This window comes from Megalobrama amblycephala, linkage group LG15 (genome assembly GCF_018812025.1).
Source record: "Megalobrama amblycephala isolate DHTTF-2021 linkage group LG15, ASM1881202v1, whole genome shotgun sequence".
Lineage (NCBI taxonomy): Eukaryota > Metazoa > Chordata > Actinopteri > Cypriniformes > Xenocyprididae > Megalobrama > Megalobrama amblycephala.
This window is the reverse complement of record NC_063058.1, coordinates 6645343-6657916: the sequence shown is the minus strand read 5'-3', so window position 1 is coordinate 6657916 and position 12574 is coordinate 6645343. Positions and strand designations below refer to the sequence as shown.

At 37.4% G+C, this 12574-nt stretch overlaps 1 protein-coding gene across 1 annotated transcript in view; it reads left to right on the top strand.

Annotated features, from left to right (window-relative positions):
* The window catches only part of LOC125247113 (growth arrest-specific protein 2), a 63204-nt gene that overhangs the window by 29712 nt on the left and 20918 nt on the right, over positions 1-12574 (top strand). Inside the window, 2 exon segments of the mRNA XM_048158317.1 lie at positions 6389-6530; positions 11479-11542. Coding sequence (XP_048014274.1) covers positions 6389-6530; positions 11479-11542 — 206 coding nt within the window.

Here is a 12574-nt window from a genome sequence, read left to right as displayed (position 1 = left end):
TTAAATGGTTACAGGTTGTGTAACTAAGGGACAGAAAGTCCGTTAAATACGCAATTAAGACAAAGTAGTATGTCCCAAAGCTTGCAGACTCTTCTGCTACACACTCAAATGTATGTAGTTTTTCTTCACAAAAACAGTTTGTGACTCAAATGTATGCACTTCAATGGCGACACTATCAACGCCAAAATAATCTGCAGCAGTCAGGTGATACAGGTCAGTGCTCTGTAAGTTGTTTATGTTCATTATTATTGTAATGTTATGTGCTCTGACACATGAGGTAGTTTAACGCCATCTCTCGTGACGCCGCTCACATATTTTGGAGGAGGCGTGGTTTTGGAGACGCTCTAAAGGGGGGGTGGGATGTTATGATTTGAAAGCTAGCTTGCTATTGTCAGCCTCTCTGAAAATTACCTACCCTACCTTTAAAGGTATACTTCTCCAGAAAATGAAAATTCACTCATACACTCACCCCCTCATGCCATGCCTGATGTATATGACTATATGAGAGATTATTATTCTAAAAATGTTTTTCTGAAGAAAGAAAGTCATATTCATCTGGGATGGCATGAGGGTGAGTAAATGATGAGAGAATTTTAATTTCTGGGAGCAGTATCCCTTTAAGGGTATTGTTGGGAATCATCAGGCACAATTCGATTTGGATCCCATAATTCCTAACAGATCAAAGTTTTTCAGCAATGGTGTATGGGCCCAAAAATTAAAACAGGGTCAATTTTGGTTTTATTTTGGGTTTAAATGTTATCTTTTTTAGCAATAGCTTAATTCTGAATTTCCACACATGCTATAGATTATAACAGCTGGTTTTGTTTTTGTTGTAGTTCTTCTCGTCATTCCAGTGATCAGAGATTACGTTACAGGATGAACTAATACTTTATTAACTAGTCATTGGGGAAGCTTGAGAATGTTCTGGAAAAGTGAGAGAAAACAATCCATTCCAGCAAATACTACATTCTTCCAACATGACCTCATCTAACCTTTCTCAGTGTGCTGTATGAAACTATACACTGGGTAAATCTCCCATTGAGATTCATACGTGTAATGTGACCTCCAGCATCTCCTTATGCATGCATTTATCTATAACTGTCACTCTTATTCTTATTGATTATTGATTAGAGAAAGGGGATTGTGTTTGTGAAAGCATATATATGTGATAATAGTAGCCTGTAATCCGGACCCCTGCGGGGGAAGAGTGAGGCAGATACTAAGAGAGAAACAAGAGAGATCACAAACTGCTCATGGTTAGTGGGTGACGTATGCCAGCTAAAGCACGAAGAGAGACTGTGGCGGGAAAGGAAAACTGTAGGGAATTAGTGAGAAAGGAAATGCAGGGGGAGAGATTGGAAAGGGGATTTCTAAAACTTCTCTGAATCCATGGCCAATAACATTATGCCCTGATTCAATAAAAATCAGTTTTAACTTTAAAAATAAATCCCCTTTTACCCTATACAGAAAACATGTGGTTTAGTCTTAAAGGATTAGTTCACTTTCAAATGAAAGGTACATATGACTTTCTTCTTTCTGATGAACACAATCTGAGATATTTTAATAAATATTCTGATGCATCCAAACTTTATAATGGTAGTGAACAGGGGTCACAAGTATGAGCTAAAGAAATTGTCTCCATCCACATTCATCCATCATTTTGTTCGTCGGCCGACTAAGTTTTCTCAGTGTTTTCGGCTGAAGTTGGTCCTCATCTGCTTTTTTTGGTTGATTCGACATGTCGAATCGGCGTCTGAGCTCGTCGGTCCGTCGGGCCATCTGATCATTCTGATTGGCTGTTCAGCTACTGCCATCTGCTGGTTCAGAAAGGCATTTCATCTTACGCAGACGCAGAATGGACGTGCTACTTGGCCGTCAGCTGTTGAGTGTTGGTTTGGTGTGTCAGGGCAACTTTTGACACAGACGCTGCCGACGTAAGCCAACCCCGCACTCTGCTTTCATCGCCACTAGTTTGTCGGCGTCGGTGTGTTCCTGCCTATAAACGTACTCCACATGGCTCTGGGGGGTTAATAAAGGCCTTCTGAAGCGAAGCGATGTATTTGTGTAAAAAAAAATCCATATTTAACTCCCTGAGGTCTGAAAACGTGCCGGCGCGTTTTGCAGTTTTTTTTCACATTGCAGCAAAACAGACTTAAAATACTCCGTCATTTTTTGTCATAGAGACATAAGTAATATATCAATTGAAACTATAGAATATCTTCTTTTATTTGTATACACCCAGAGTAAAAACAAAATGTTGTGCTTTTTGTAAAATAAAGAAAACTAAAAGGATGCATGATCTGTCCTCTCCCTCTGAACAAAGTCTAATCTGATAGTTCTCAGAAAATAAACTATAACTTAGTGAATACTTATCACAAAAAAATTACACTTATGTCTAAAGACACGTTGAAATGTCAGGTTTTAAATCGTGTAAGTCATATCAAAAACAAAAATTCTGTGTTTATGTAATCTGTATGAAAAGAGACGCATGTCAGAAGTCCGTGATTCAGCTCATTATCTGCTAATGCGGCCACTCCCACGGAGCCAGCGCTATTCAGAGGCAAATTATGAGTCAATACAGGCATTCATCGTCTCAATCGTGTATTTATTGTCTTGAAAAGTGTTTATCTGTATGTAAAAGCCATGGTTAACGACCTTTGGAAGACATGCTGTTAGTTCCTGATATGTCCTCTTCTTCTGTAGAATAATTTGTGGACTAAATGTGTACAGAGAGCGCCCTCCGGCTACAAGTATGAATTGAAAACACCATTCCTGAAATGTCCTCTTCTTCTTTAGAATAGTTTGTGGACTAAAGGTGTACAGAGCGCCCTCCGGCTGCAAGTATCACCTGAAAACACCAGCGCTCATAGTTATGACAATGAATATAGAATAAATATAACTCCTCTGTATAGAAAATTGACATAAACATATGAGAATCCATCAATATTTCTCCAAATGTGCATGCTTTTAAACTAAAATCCTATATTCAGACTCTTTGCATCACAGAAATACATTATATTTTAAAGAATATAATAGAATACCATTATTTTAAATTGAGCTGAGACATGATTACAGAGGTTTTTTTCACAGCCTACCTGACTGAAAGGCCTCATTGATATGCAAGTCATTTCAGGTCATTATTATGCAATTCTTTTGTCTTCTCAGGTGTAAATGAGCCATTATTCATGATGATTCACGCCTCCATGCATACTGTGTTTCTTGACAAAAAGTGTCTTGCAAAAACTAAATCAATATATTGTTTTATATGAACAAGTAGGCTTTATAATTTTTACATAATTTTGAAGCAAAAACTCTAGCCTACAACCTCCAATACCCAGAAGTCTTGTAAACACAGATTTAATATATATTTTTGGCCTTATTTGAGTGACTTAATTTTTTTGTTTTTTCAATAACCACGCATAAACGTTATTCCTTCAAAAACACAAACATGTGCATACATGTTCCTCACATATTATGGTAGCCTAGTTTGTGCTGAATACAGTGTAATGACACTTTTGTCATTAATATGTTTATGAAGAACTGAAAAAAGCACAAATGTCAGGGCATGTCAAAACTTCTCCAGGCCCCAAGTCAGCCTCAGACTCCAGAGGGTTAACAAGTTATGAAGTAAAATATCTACAAACCCGATTCCAAAAAAGTTGGGACACTGTACAAATTCTGAATAAAGAATGCAATGATGTGAAAGTTTCAAATTTCAATATTTTATTCAGAATACAACATAGATGACATATCAAATGTTTAAACTGAGAAAATGTATAATTTTAAGGGAAAAATAAGTTGATTTTAAATTTCATGGCATCAACACATCTCAAAAAAGTTGGGACAAGGCCATGTTTACCACTGTGTGGCATCCCCTCTTCTTTTTATAACAGTCTGCAAACGTCTGGGGACTGGGGAGACGCGTTGCTCAAGTTTAGGAATAGGAATGTTGTCCCATTCTTGTCTAATACAGGCTTCTAGTTGTTCGACTGTCTTAGGTCTTCTTTGTCGCATCTTCCTCTTTATGATGCGCCAAATGTTTTCTATGGGTGAAAGATCTGGACTGCAGGCTGGCCATTTCAGTACCCGGATCCTTCTTCTACACAGCCATGATGTTGTAATTGATGCAGTATGTGGTCTGGCATTGTTATGTTGGAAAATGCAAGGTCTTCCCTGAAAGAGATGACATCTGGATGGGAGCATATGTTGTTCTAGAACTTGGATATACCTTTCAGCATTGATGGTGCCTTTCCAGATGTGTAAGCTGCCCATGCCACACACACTCATGCAACCCCATACCATCAGAGATGCAGGCTTCTGAACTGAGCACTGATAACAACTTGGGTTGTCCTTGTCCTCTTTAGTCCGGATGACATGGCGTCCCAATTTTCCAAAAAGAACTTCAAATTTTGATTCGTCTGACCACAGAACAGTTTTCCACTTTGCCACAGTCCATTTTAAATGAGCCTTGGCCCAGAGAAAACGCCTGCGCTTCTGTATCATGTTTAGATATGGCTTATTTTTTGACCTATAGAGTTTTAGCCGGCAACAGCGAATGGCACGGTGGATTGTGTTCACCGACAATGTTTTCTGCAAGTATTCCTGAGCCCATGTTGTGATTTCCATTACAGTAGCATTCCTGTATCTGATGCAGTGCCGTCTAAGGGCCCGAAGATCACGGGCATCCAGTATGGTTTTCCGGCCTTGACCCTTACGCACAGAGATTGTTCCAGATTCTCTGAATCTTGGGATGATATTATGCACTGTAGATGATGATAACTTCAAACTCTTTGCAATTTCTCTCTGAGAAACTTCTTTTTGATATTGCTCCACTATTTTTCACCGCAGCATTGGGGGAATTGGTGATCCTCTGCCCATCTTGACTTCTGAGAGACACTGCCACTCTGAGAGGCTCTTTTTATACCCAATCATGTTGCCAATTGACCTAATAAGTTGCAAATTGGTCCTCCAGCTGTTCCTTATATGTACATTTAACTTTTCTGGCCTCTTATTGCTACCTGTCCCAACTTTTTTGGAATGTGTAGCTCTCATGAAATCCAAAATGGGCCAATATTTGGCATGACATTTCAAAATGTCTCACTTTCAACATTTGATATGTTATCTATATTCTATTGTGAATAAAATATAAATTTATGAGATTTGTAAATTATTGCATTCCTTTTTTATTCACAATTTGTACAGTGTCCCAACTTTTTTGGAATTGGGTTTGTAGTTTCCACCAGACTGCCTTCCGTATTCAACTTACAAAGTCTTGGGCTAATTTTAATTTGAAAGTGAACTAATCCTTTAACAACATGTAAACAGAGTCTCTGGTTTGCTGTACTTTAATACTAAAGACTGGAGCTCTGCTTCGAGACCTAGTGAGCTGCCTACTTAGCATTTTGAAGAAATAGTTTGACCAAAAGACCCTACATAGGACAAGCAGTTTTGAAAATGGATGGATGGATGGTGATATGGCCATCATTATGATGAGTACATAATGACTGAATTCTTGACAACTGTTATGGATTCTCAGTTGTGACCAGTTTTGCCCTAACTGTTTGCCAGTAGTAACAAACTGTCCATTGTTACCAACTTTTTTTCTTATGCTTTTTAAAGTGAGTTGTTAGCTTAACAACATGCTAACTCTATTGGAAACAATTGTGAGTTGAATCTTGTGCGTTATCCATGAGGTTTTCAAATCACTCACCGAAGAAGTTCCATTTGAATTAGAATGGTTTAGAAGGTAGCTGCAATGTTGACTCTAGATAGCAAGGCAGCTAACCATGTTTTTGAATGTTTAGATGAGTTAGGTCAGAAACATACTTTACACATATATGCAAACATAGCCATGAGCTCATGACCAGCATACTTGCATTTGGTTATTAGCTTTCATCACGCAATTCATAAACAAATGCATGTGCGCTGACTAAGCTGCATTTGAGTACTTGCATTAGTTAGTTCACCAAGAAATGCATTTTATGTAATCATTTACTCACCCATATTTTACTCACCCAGATTCACCTCATCATTTACTCACCCAGATTCAGGAAAATCACAGGCAGTGAATGAACCAAAATCAAACAAACACATTGTCTGTGTTTTTTCCGTAATTTGTTTGGGCTATATAAACATTGATCAACACATATAAATAAAGCTCATCAAATATGGTAAACAAGAAAGCTCAAATGTGCTTGCTTCATTTGTGTGGTTAGAGTTTGGAACATCATTCATTTTCGTTATGTTTCTGGCCTTAGAATGTTTGGGGTGTTTCAATTTTGGCCATCCTTCTCTTTACAGGCATTCCTCTTGCATGTAAGACATTTTAAATGCAAATGTCTGTCTACAACGGCATTGAGTAACAAATTGAGTAAACTCTCTCTTTCAGTCCATCCCCAATCGTAGGATTCCTTGCCGAGCCAACGCCGCATCTGGTTCCTTTTTCGCCAGGGACAACACAGCCAACTTCCTGTCATGGTGTCGAGAGGTGGGCGTAGGTGACACCTGTCTGTTTGAGTCAGATGGGCTTGGTGAGTCTTTTAAACAAATCCATCTCTGACACAGCAACAAAGATTTATGGGTGAATAATCTCTGTCTTTTTGAAATCAGGCCTTTCTCTGTGCAAGGACTTTAAGCCTGATTTATTACAACAAATGCAGCTCTGTATTTCTAGAGTAAATGCAGTGAGAGAGCGTGTTTGACCTGCACCAGCCATCAGACATAAAAACACAACCGATTTTATATTTGCCTATGTGTTTAATATGTAAAAATACATCTTCACATGGAATTGTTAAAGGCCCACTAAAGAGTGGTGGAATGTGCAGCATTATTCAATGTGTTGACGTAATTTCAACTGAAACAGGAAGACAGGGCGATATATCGAACAGCCCCGCCCCTTTTTTAAATAGCCAATAGTGTTCCGTTTATGTTACAGCTCGCCAGAGCCGTTAGACTCAGTAAAACCTCTGTTTCCTTCTAATCTCTAACCGTTTCTCCTCATAATGTCCTTTATATTGCTTATATACAGCATTCTGTGCAGAATTCAAATGGGTTCAATATCTTTTGTAGTCTGTGCCGACCCGCGCATATGATCTGCTCTGTGCTCTCGTGTCTCTGGACCAGAGCAAAACTGTGCTCGCGTTGCGGCGGTTCATGTGACACTAGCGCAAAAACGGACTTTATTCGCATCAAAGGAAAGCATATTTACACTGTCTGAATCGTTCCCTATTCTCTGTATAGTGCACTATGCGCCATTCACCATGTAGAAACTAGTAAATGTGTGAACAAATGACCGATTTCAGCTGCAGCTTCAGTAGAAGGAGGCGGGACAGCATTTGATTGGACTGAAGATTTGATGAGAAACTGAAGTGTGATGTGATGTCATGAAAATCCGTGATCCATTTTAGTGGAAGTAAGAGACTGGAAGATTTGAATGCTTATATCTCCTAAATGCGAATTTTGTCATTGTTTTGGAACACACCAGCTTATTCATAACATAAGGCTAACATATTCATACTAAAAGCTAAAAAACTTAAATTTTGATTTCAGGGGGACTTTAAAGGTGCCCTAGATTGTTTTTTTACAAGATGTAATATAAGTCCTAGGTGTCCCCTGAATGTGTCTGTGAAGTTTCAGCTCAAAATACCCCATAGATTTTTTTTTATTAATTTTTTTAACTGCCTATTTTGGGGCATCATTAACTATGCACTGATTTTTTCAGCACGGCCCCTTTAAGAGATGCGCTCCCTCTGCCCCACGAGCTCTCGACTGTATACATCGCATAAACAAAGTTCACACAGCTAATATAACCCTCAAATGGATCTTTACAAGATGTTCGTCATGCATGCTGTATGCATGCTTCGAATTATGTGAGTAAAGTATTTATTTAGATGGTTACGTTTGATTCTGTGTGAGTTTGAGGCTATGCTCTGTGGCTAAAGCTAACATTACACGCTATTGGAGAGATTTATAAAGAAGTTGTGTTTATGAATTATACAGACTGCACGTGTTTAAAAATGAAAATAGCAACGACTCTCGTCTCCGTGAATACAGTAAGAAACGATGGTAACTTTAACCACATTTAACAGTATATTAGCAACATGCTAATGAAACATTTAGAAAGACAATTTACAAATATCACTAAAAATATCATGATATCATGGATCATGTCAGTTATTATTGCTCCATCTGCCATTTTTCGCTGTTGTTCCTGCTTGCTTACCTTGTCTGTGCACAGATCCAGCCGTTAATACTGCCTTTCCTTGTCTAATGGGCTGGCATTATGCAAATATTGGGGTTATACATATTAATGATCCCGACTGTTACGTAACAGTCGGTGTTATGTTGAGATCCGAGTGTTTTCCGGAAGTCTTTTAAACAAATGAGATTTACATAAGAAGGAGGAAACAATGGGGTTTGAAACTCAATGTATGTCTTTTCCATGTACTGAACTCTTGTTATTCAACTATGCCAAGGTAAATTCAAATTCTGATTCTAGGGCACCTTTAAAAAGCCCTTATTATGCTTATTTACAAGTTCATAATTTTGCTCAGGGGGTCTACTAGAATAGGTTAACATAATTTAATGTTCAAAAATTATTTTTTCTTATAAGTTACAATTGTGCAGCACCTGTTTTCACACTCTGTCTGAATGCTGTGTTTTAGTTTAGGTTTCTTTAAAACCCGCCTTCCAGAAAGCCCCATCTGCTCTGATTAGACAGTTGCCCTAGTCTGTTGTGATAGGTCTTCCGCTTAGAGTGTGTCACAAATGTAATGTCCTAATTTAACCAAATGCAGGTGCAGGAGAGATTCACTCCCTTTGGCATGGACCTTGACTTTTATACTGTTGCAGATCGTTTACATGCACAAACAGCTATATTACAGACTAAAGGAAAGGTAAAAAAAGCATAATAGAATAATCCACACAATGACAGCTGTAACATTAGGGGTGTAAATGCTCATGATGTCTCAGAAAAAAATACTAAAAAAAACATAATTAGTGATTATTCTGTGATATTTGTTATTTACACAGTCTAATAATTACAACTCTCTGAAAAGTTTTAGCATGTTATTGAATATGGCAATGTTAATGTATTTGGTCTTGGCGGACTAGATCTACTATGCCGCTGCTGTTGATTATTGCTGCTGCTGCAAAACAAGTATGGACTTTCTACTATCAGTAGATACTCAGACACGCTGCTGTGAGCATGTAAGATATGCTGCTTCTGCATAAATAGACATACATAAATTCTGTAGCAGATCAAGGCAGGTGGAGCTGGGGGAGGTGGAGGGTTTCAGAGGAACTGATAGCACGCAACAGGACTACCCTACAGCAAACACTACACCATATTTAAATGTTGAGCAAGCAATCTCATTGGCTGCAGGATCAGCAGAGGCCAATCAGCTTGTGCCATGTAGTAATGATGTCATTTCTTGTGGAATTCTTGTAAAGGACCTATCAGCCTGTGCCCTCTAGAGTTTCATGGCTGAACTAGACATTTAGACATTGTTCATAAAGAAATTAAATAATTCAGAGTGTAAAAAGTGAGTTTCTAAACATTTCTAAAATTCTATTGGGCCAAAAGCACCCATGCTTAAAGAAATGCCTGAAAAAAAAAAACATTTTGGAATTTTACATCACAATACTACTAATGTTTTTGGGAGATGATTAGGTTGTTTTGCTGTACATAAAACATAAAACTGCCTTATGCACAACTAATGTTATATAGCTCAACACAGTAAGTTTTATTGTTTAAATCTAATTTTTTTGATTTACCGCGAGTACCATGTTTTACCATGACTAATATCGATCTAGCTTACTGCAGTGTGCAACAAGTGTCTCACAGTAGCCGCCAAGTGAATGCACAGAGTAGCATTATAACAACTTTGAACACACAAATGTATCTAATATGATAAAACAGAGCTGCTTTACCCCACATATTCTTGACCGGAAGAAGCAGAAGTGCTTGTCTGCAGCATAATAAAAGCTCCACTGCTCTTGAGACGTGTGTCACGCTTGTCTCTCATTAGCAATCACTCCAGCGGCCTCTTTCCGCTCCAACGGCTTTCAGCCACACCCTGCTTCATACTACAGTAATGTTTATAAATCTTTAATACATTAGCTCATCCATTAATATGAATTTCTGCCCGAGTCTCGTTGGATTCTTTCCTCTGGCTTTAGACGTGAAGACAATACCTCCCATGATTTTGCGAAATCAAGGCGTCACCAAGCTACACCTTTTTTTGAATAAGCAACATCTAGTGGCGAAAATTACATATTGTGCCTTAAACTGAAATTGGTTAAAGGTCAGATACAGATGATAAGTGTCTCTGGCTGGTCATGGGACAAATAAGTTTTATTTTTCCTCTCACTGCATTTCTCAAAATTGTAGGTATTCTTGGCACAAATTTTGATGGTGAGAAAAGTATATGAAGGAAGAAAGTGTGTCCTCTTCTTTTGCTGTAGCTGTAAACAGCCTGTAAACTAGACATCTCCGTCATGTGTCAGATCCAGACATACAGACATTGAAGGCTCCAGGTAGAGAGTTAGAATAGCTTCTCTATGCTTTGCTTTCAACACATGTCCAAGACAGCTGGAGAGAATAACAAGTCTGCTGAAACTACAAAAAGAACGAGAGAGAAAGACAGGATTGGTTCATCTAGGGAGTAGAACTGAGGGCAGCAGGAACTGAGATTTCTGAGTGCAGAAAGAATGGGTTCTCTTCCCACTGGAGTTACACACAAGAGAGGGTGTTTGTGTAGTTGTGTGCAGATAGAATGTAGTCGTATTTGTGACAAACTCAAGTCAGAAAAGATGTCCTAACTTCACTTTCATTGGAATATTCAGAAAAATCTACTTGGATGCCCTTAAGATCTGAAATGCAAACCAGTGCAGGAACAGATTTGTGAAGTGTGTGTTGCAGTAAATCTGTTCTATATAACAAAAACTGGCTAATCATCAAATTAGCATATTAGCAAGTGTGGTGTATGATGTGGTAAATTACCATATTTCGATTAAAAAAAAACATTTGAAAGAGAAAATAAAATACTTAATTCAATTTTTTCTTCCTTTCCCCCTCAGAAATAGCTAAATGAAAACTTGGATGCGTTATGTTCAGGTGGGATGTTCTGAGGTTTGATGTGGAGATTACAGATTTTATTGCATGTTGTGTTGTGTTGCCATCACTCAACCTCACTGAATCATGGGAAATGTAGTTTGGATGCTCCACAATTCCTTATGAAAAGCATAATGTGTTGTTCAATAACGCTGAAAACACACTGAGAGTCTCTCGCTGAGAGAACATTAGCTGTCAGTGAGTGTAATAGTTTAATGAATTACTAATTCATCATCACCGTGTCATTCTGTGGTCTCTTGGTGTCATCATTCAACCCTGTTTTCAGTAATTCTTTGATTGTTACAGTATGTCAGTACAAGATGCCGTGATTATGTCTCATGTTTTTATTTTTATGTTCTTCTTAGTTTTACACAAACAGCCAAGAGAGGTTTGTCTATGCCTGTTGGAGCTGGGAAGAATAGCATCCAGGTAGTCTACAATCAATCAATCAATCAATCAATCAATCAATCAATCAATCAATCAATCATCAATCAATCAATCAATCAATCAATCAATCAATTCTGTCATCACTCACACACCCTCATGTCACTACAAATGGTATGACTTTGATTATTTGGTGAAAATTAAAATATCAGTATTTTTGTCTTGTTTTCCATTAAAAATATCTAACAATTCCTAAAACTAGATACATTTACTTGAGAAGCAAGATGATGTAAAATATTCAGTCTTGTTTACTGAAAAATGAACCAAAATGAAGTGAGTTTATGCTTAAAACAAGAAAAAAATACTTTCTCAGTGCATATAAACCATATGATTTTTAGAAAGGAAAATGTAAAACATGAAAGAAGAATTAAGGAGAATCAATAATTATGAAGGATTTACTGCCAATATTGAGAATGTATAATCATGTAATCAATAGAAAAGTAACTGCAGTCTGAAGTATTTTAAAACGTAATATAATTTAATTACAAGTACTTAATTTTTGGAAACTGATTACATAATCCAGATTACATGTAATCAGTTGCTACCCAGCACCAGTGTTGGGCACGCTACTTTAAGAAAGTAGTAGTAACTGAGTTAGTAACTGAGTTACATCATTATAAAAGTAAATAATTACCAGGGAAAGTAACTATTGCATTACTTTAAAAAAAATTAAAATATGTCAAATAACTTGAATGCCCCCATTATTAAATATAAGTCTAAGAATAAATAATTCTTGATCCGACTCGTGACTCATGATCCGCTCTTGCTTATGAAATTTCTCTGTACTGTCATTAAAGAAAATGTAGTTTCATATATATGTTTAAATAGTCCTATGTTATGTTTTAAATTCATTTACTTGATTATGAAAACTGAAAGAATGCCTCTCTTTAAGGTGAATTTCGTTTTGTAAAAATTGTATCTTAATTTTAATCAATGTTTCATCAACCAATTGCCTGGATTTAATAAATAAGAAGCAAATATAGCAGGCAATATAATCATGGATGCGCAGGCGCGATC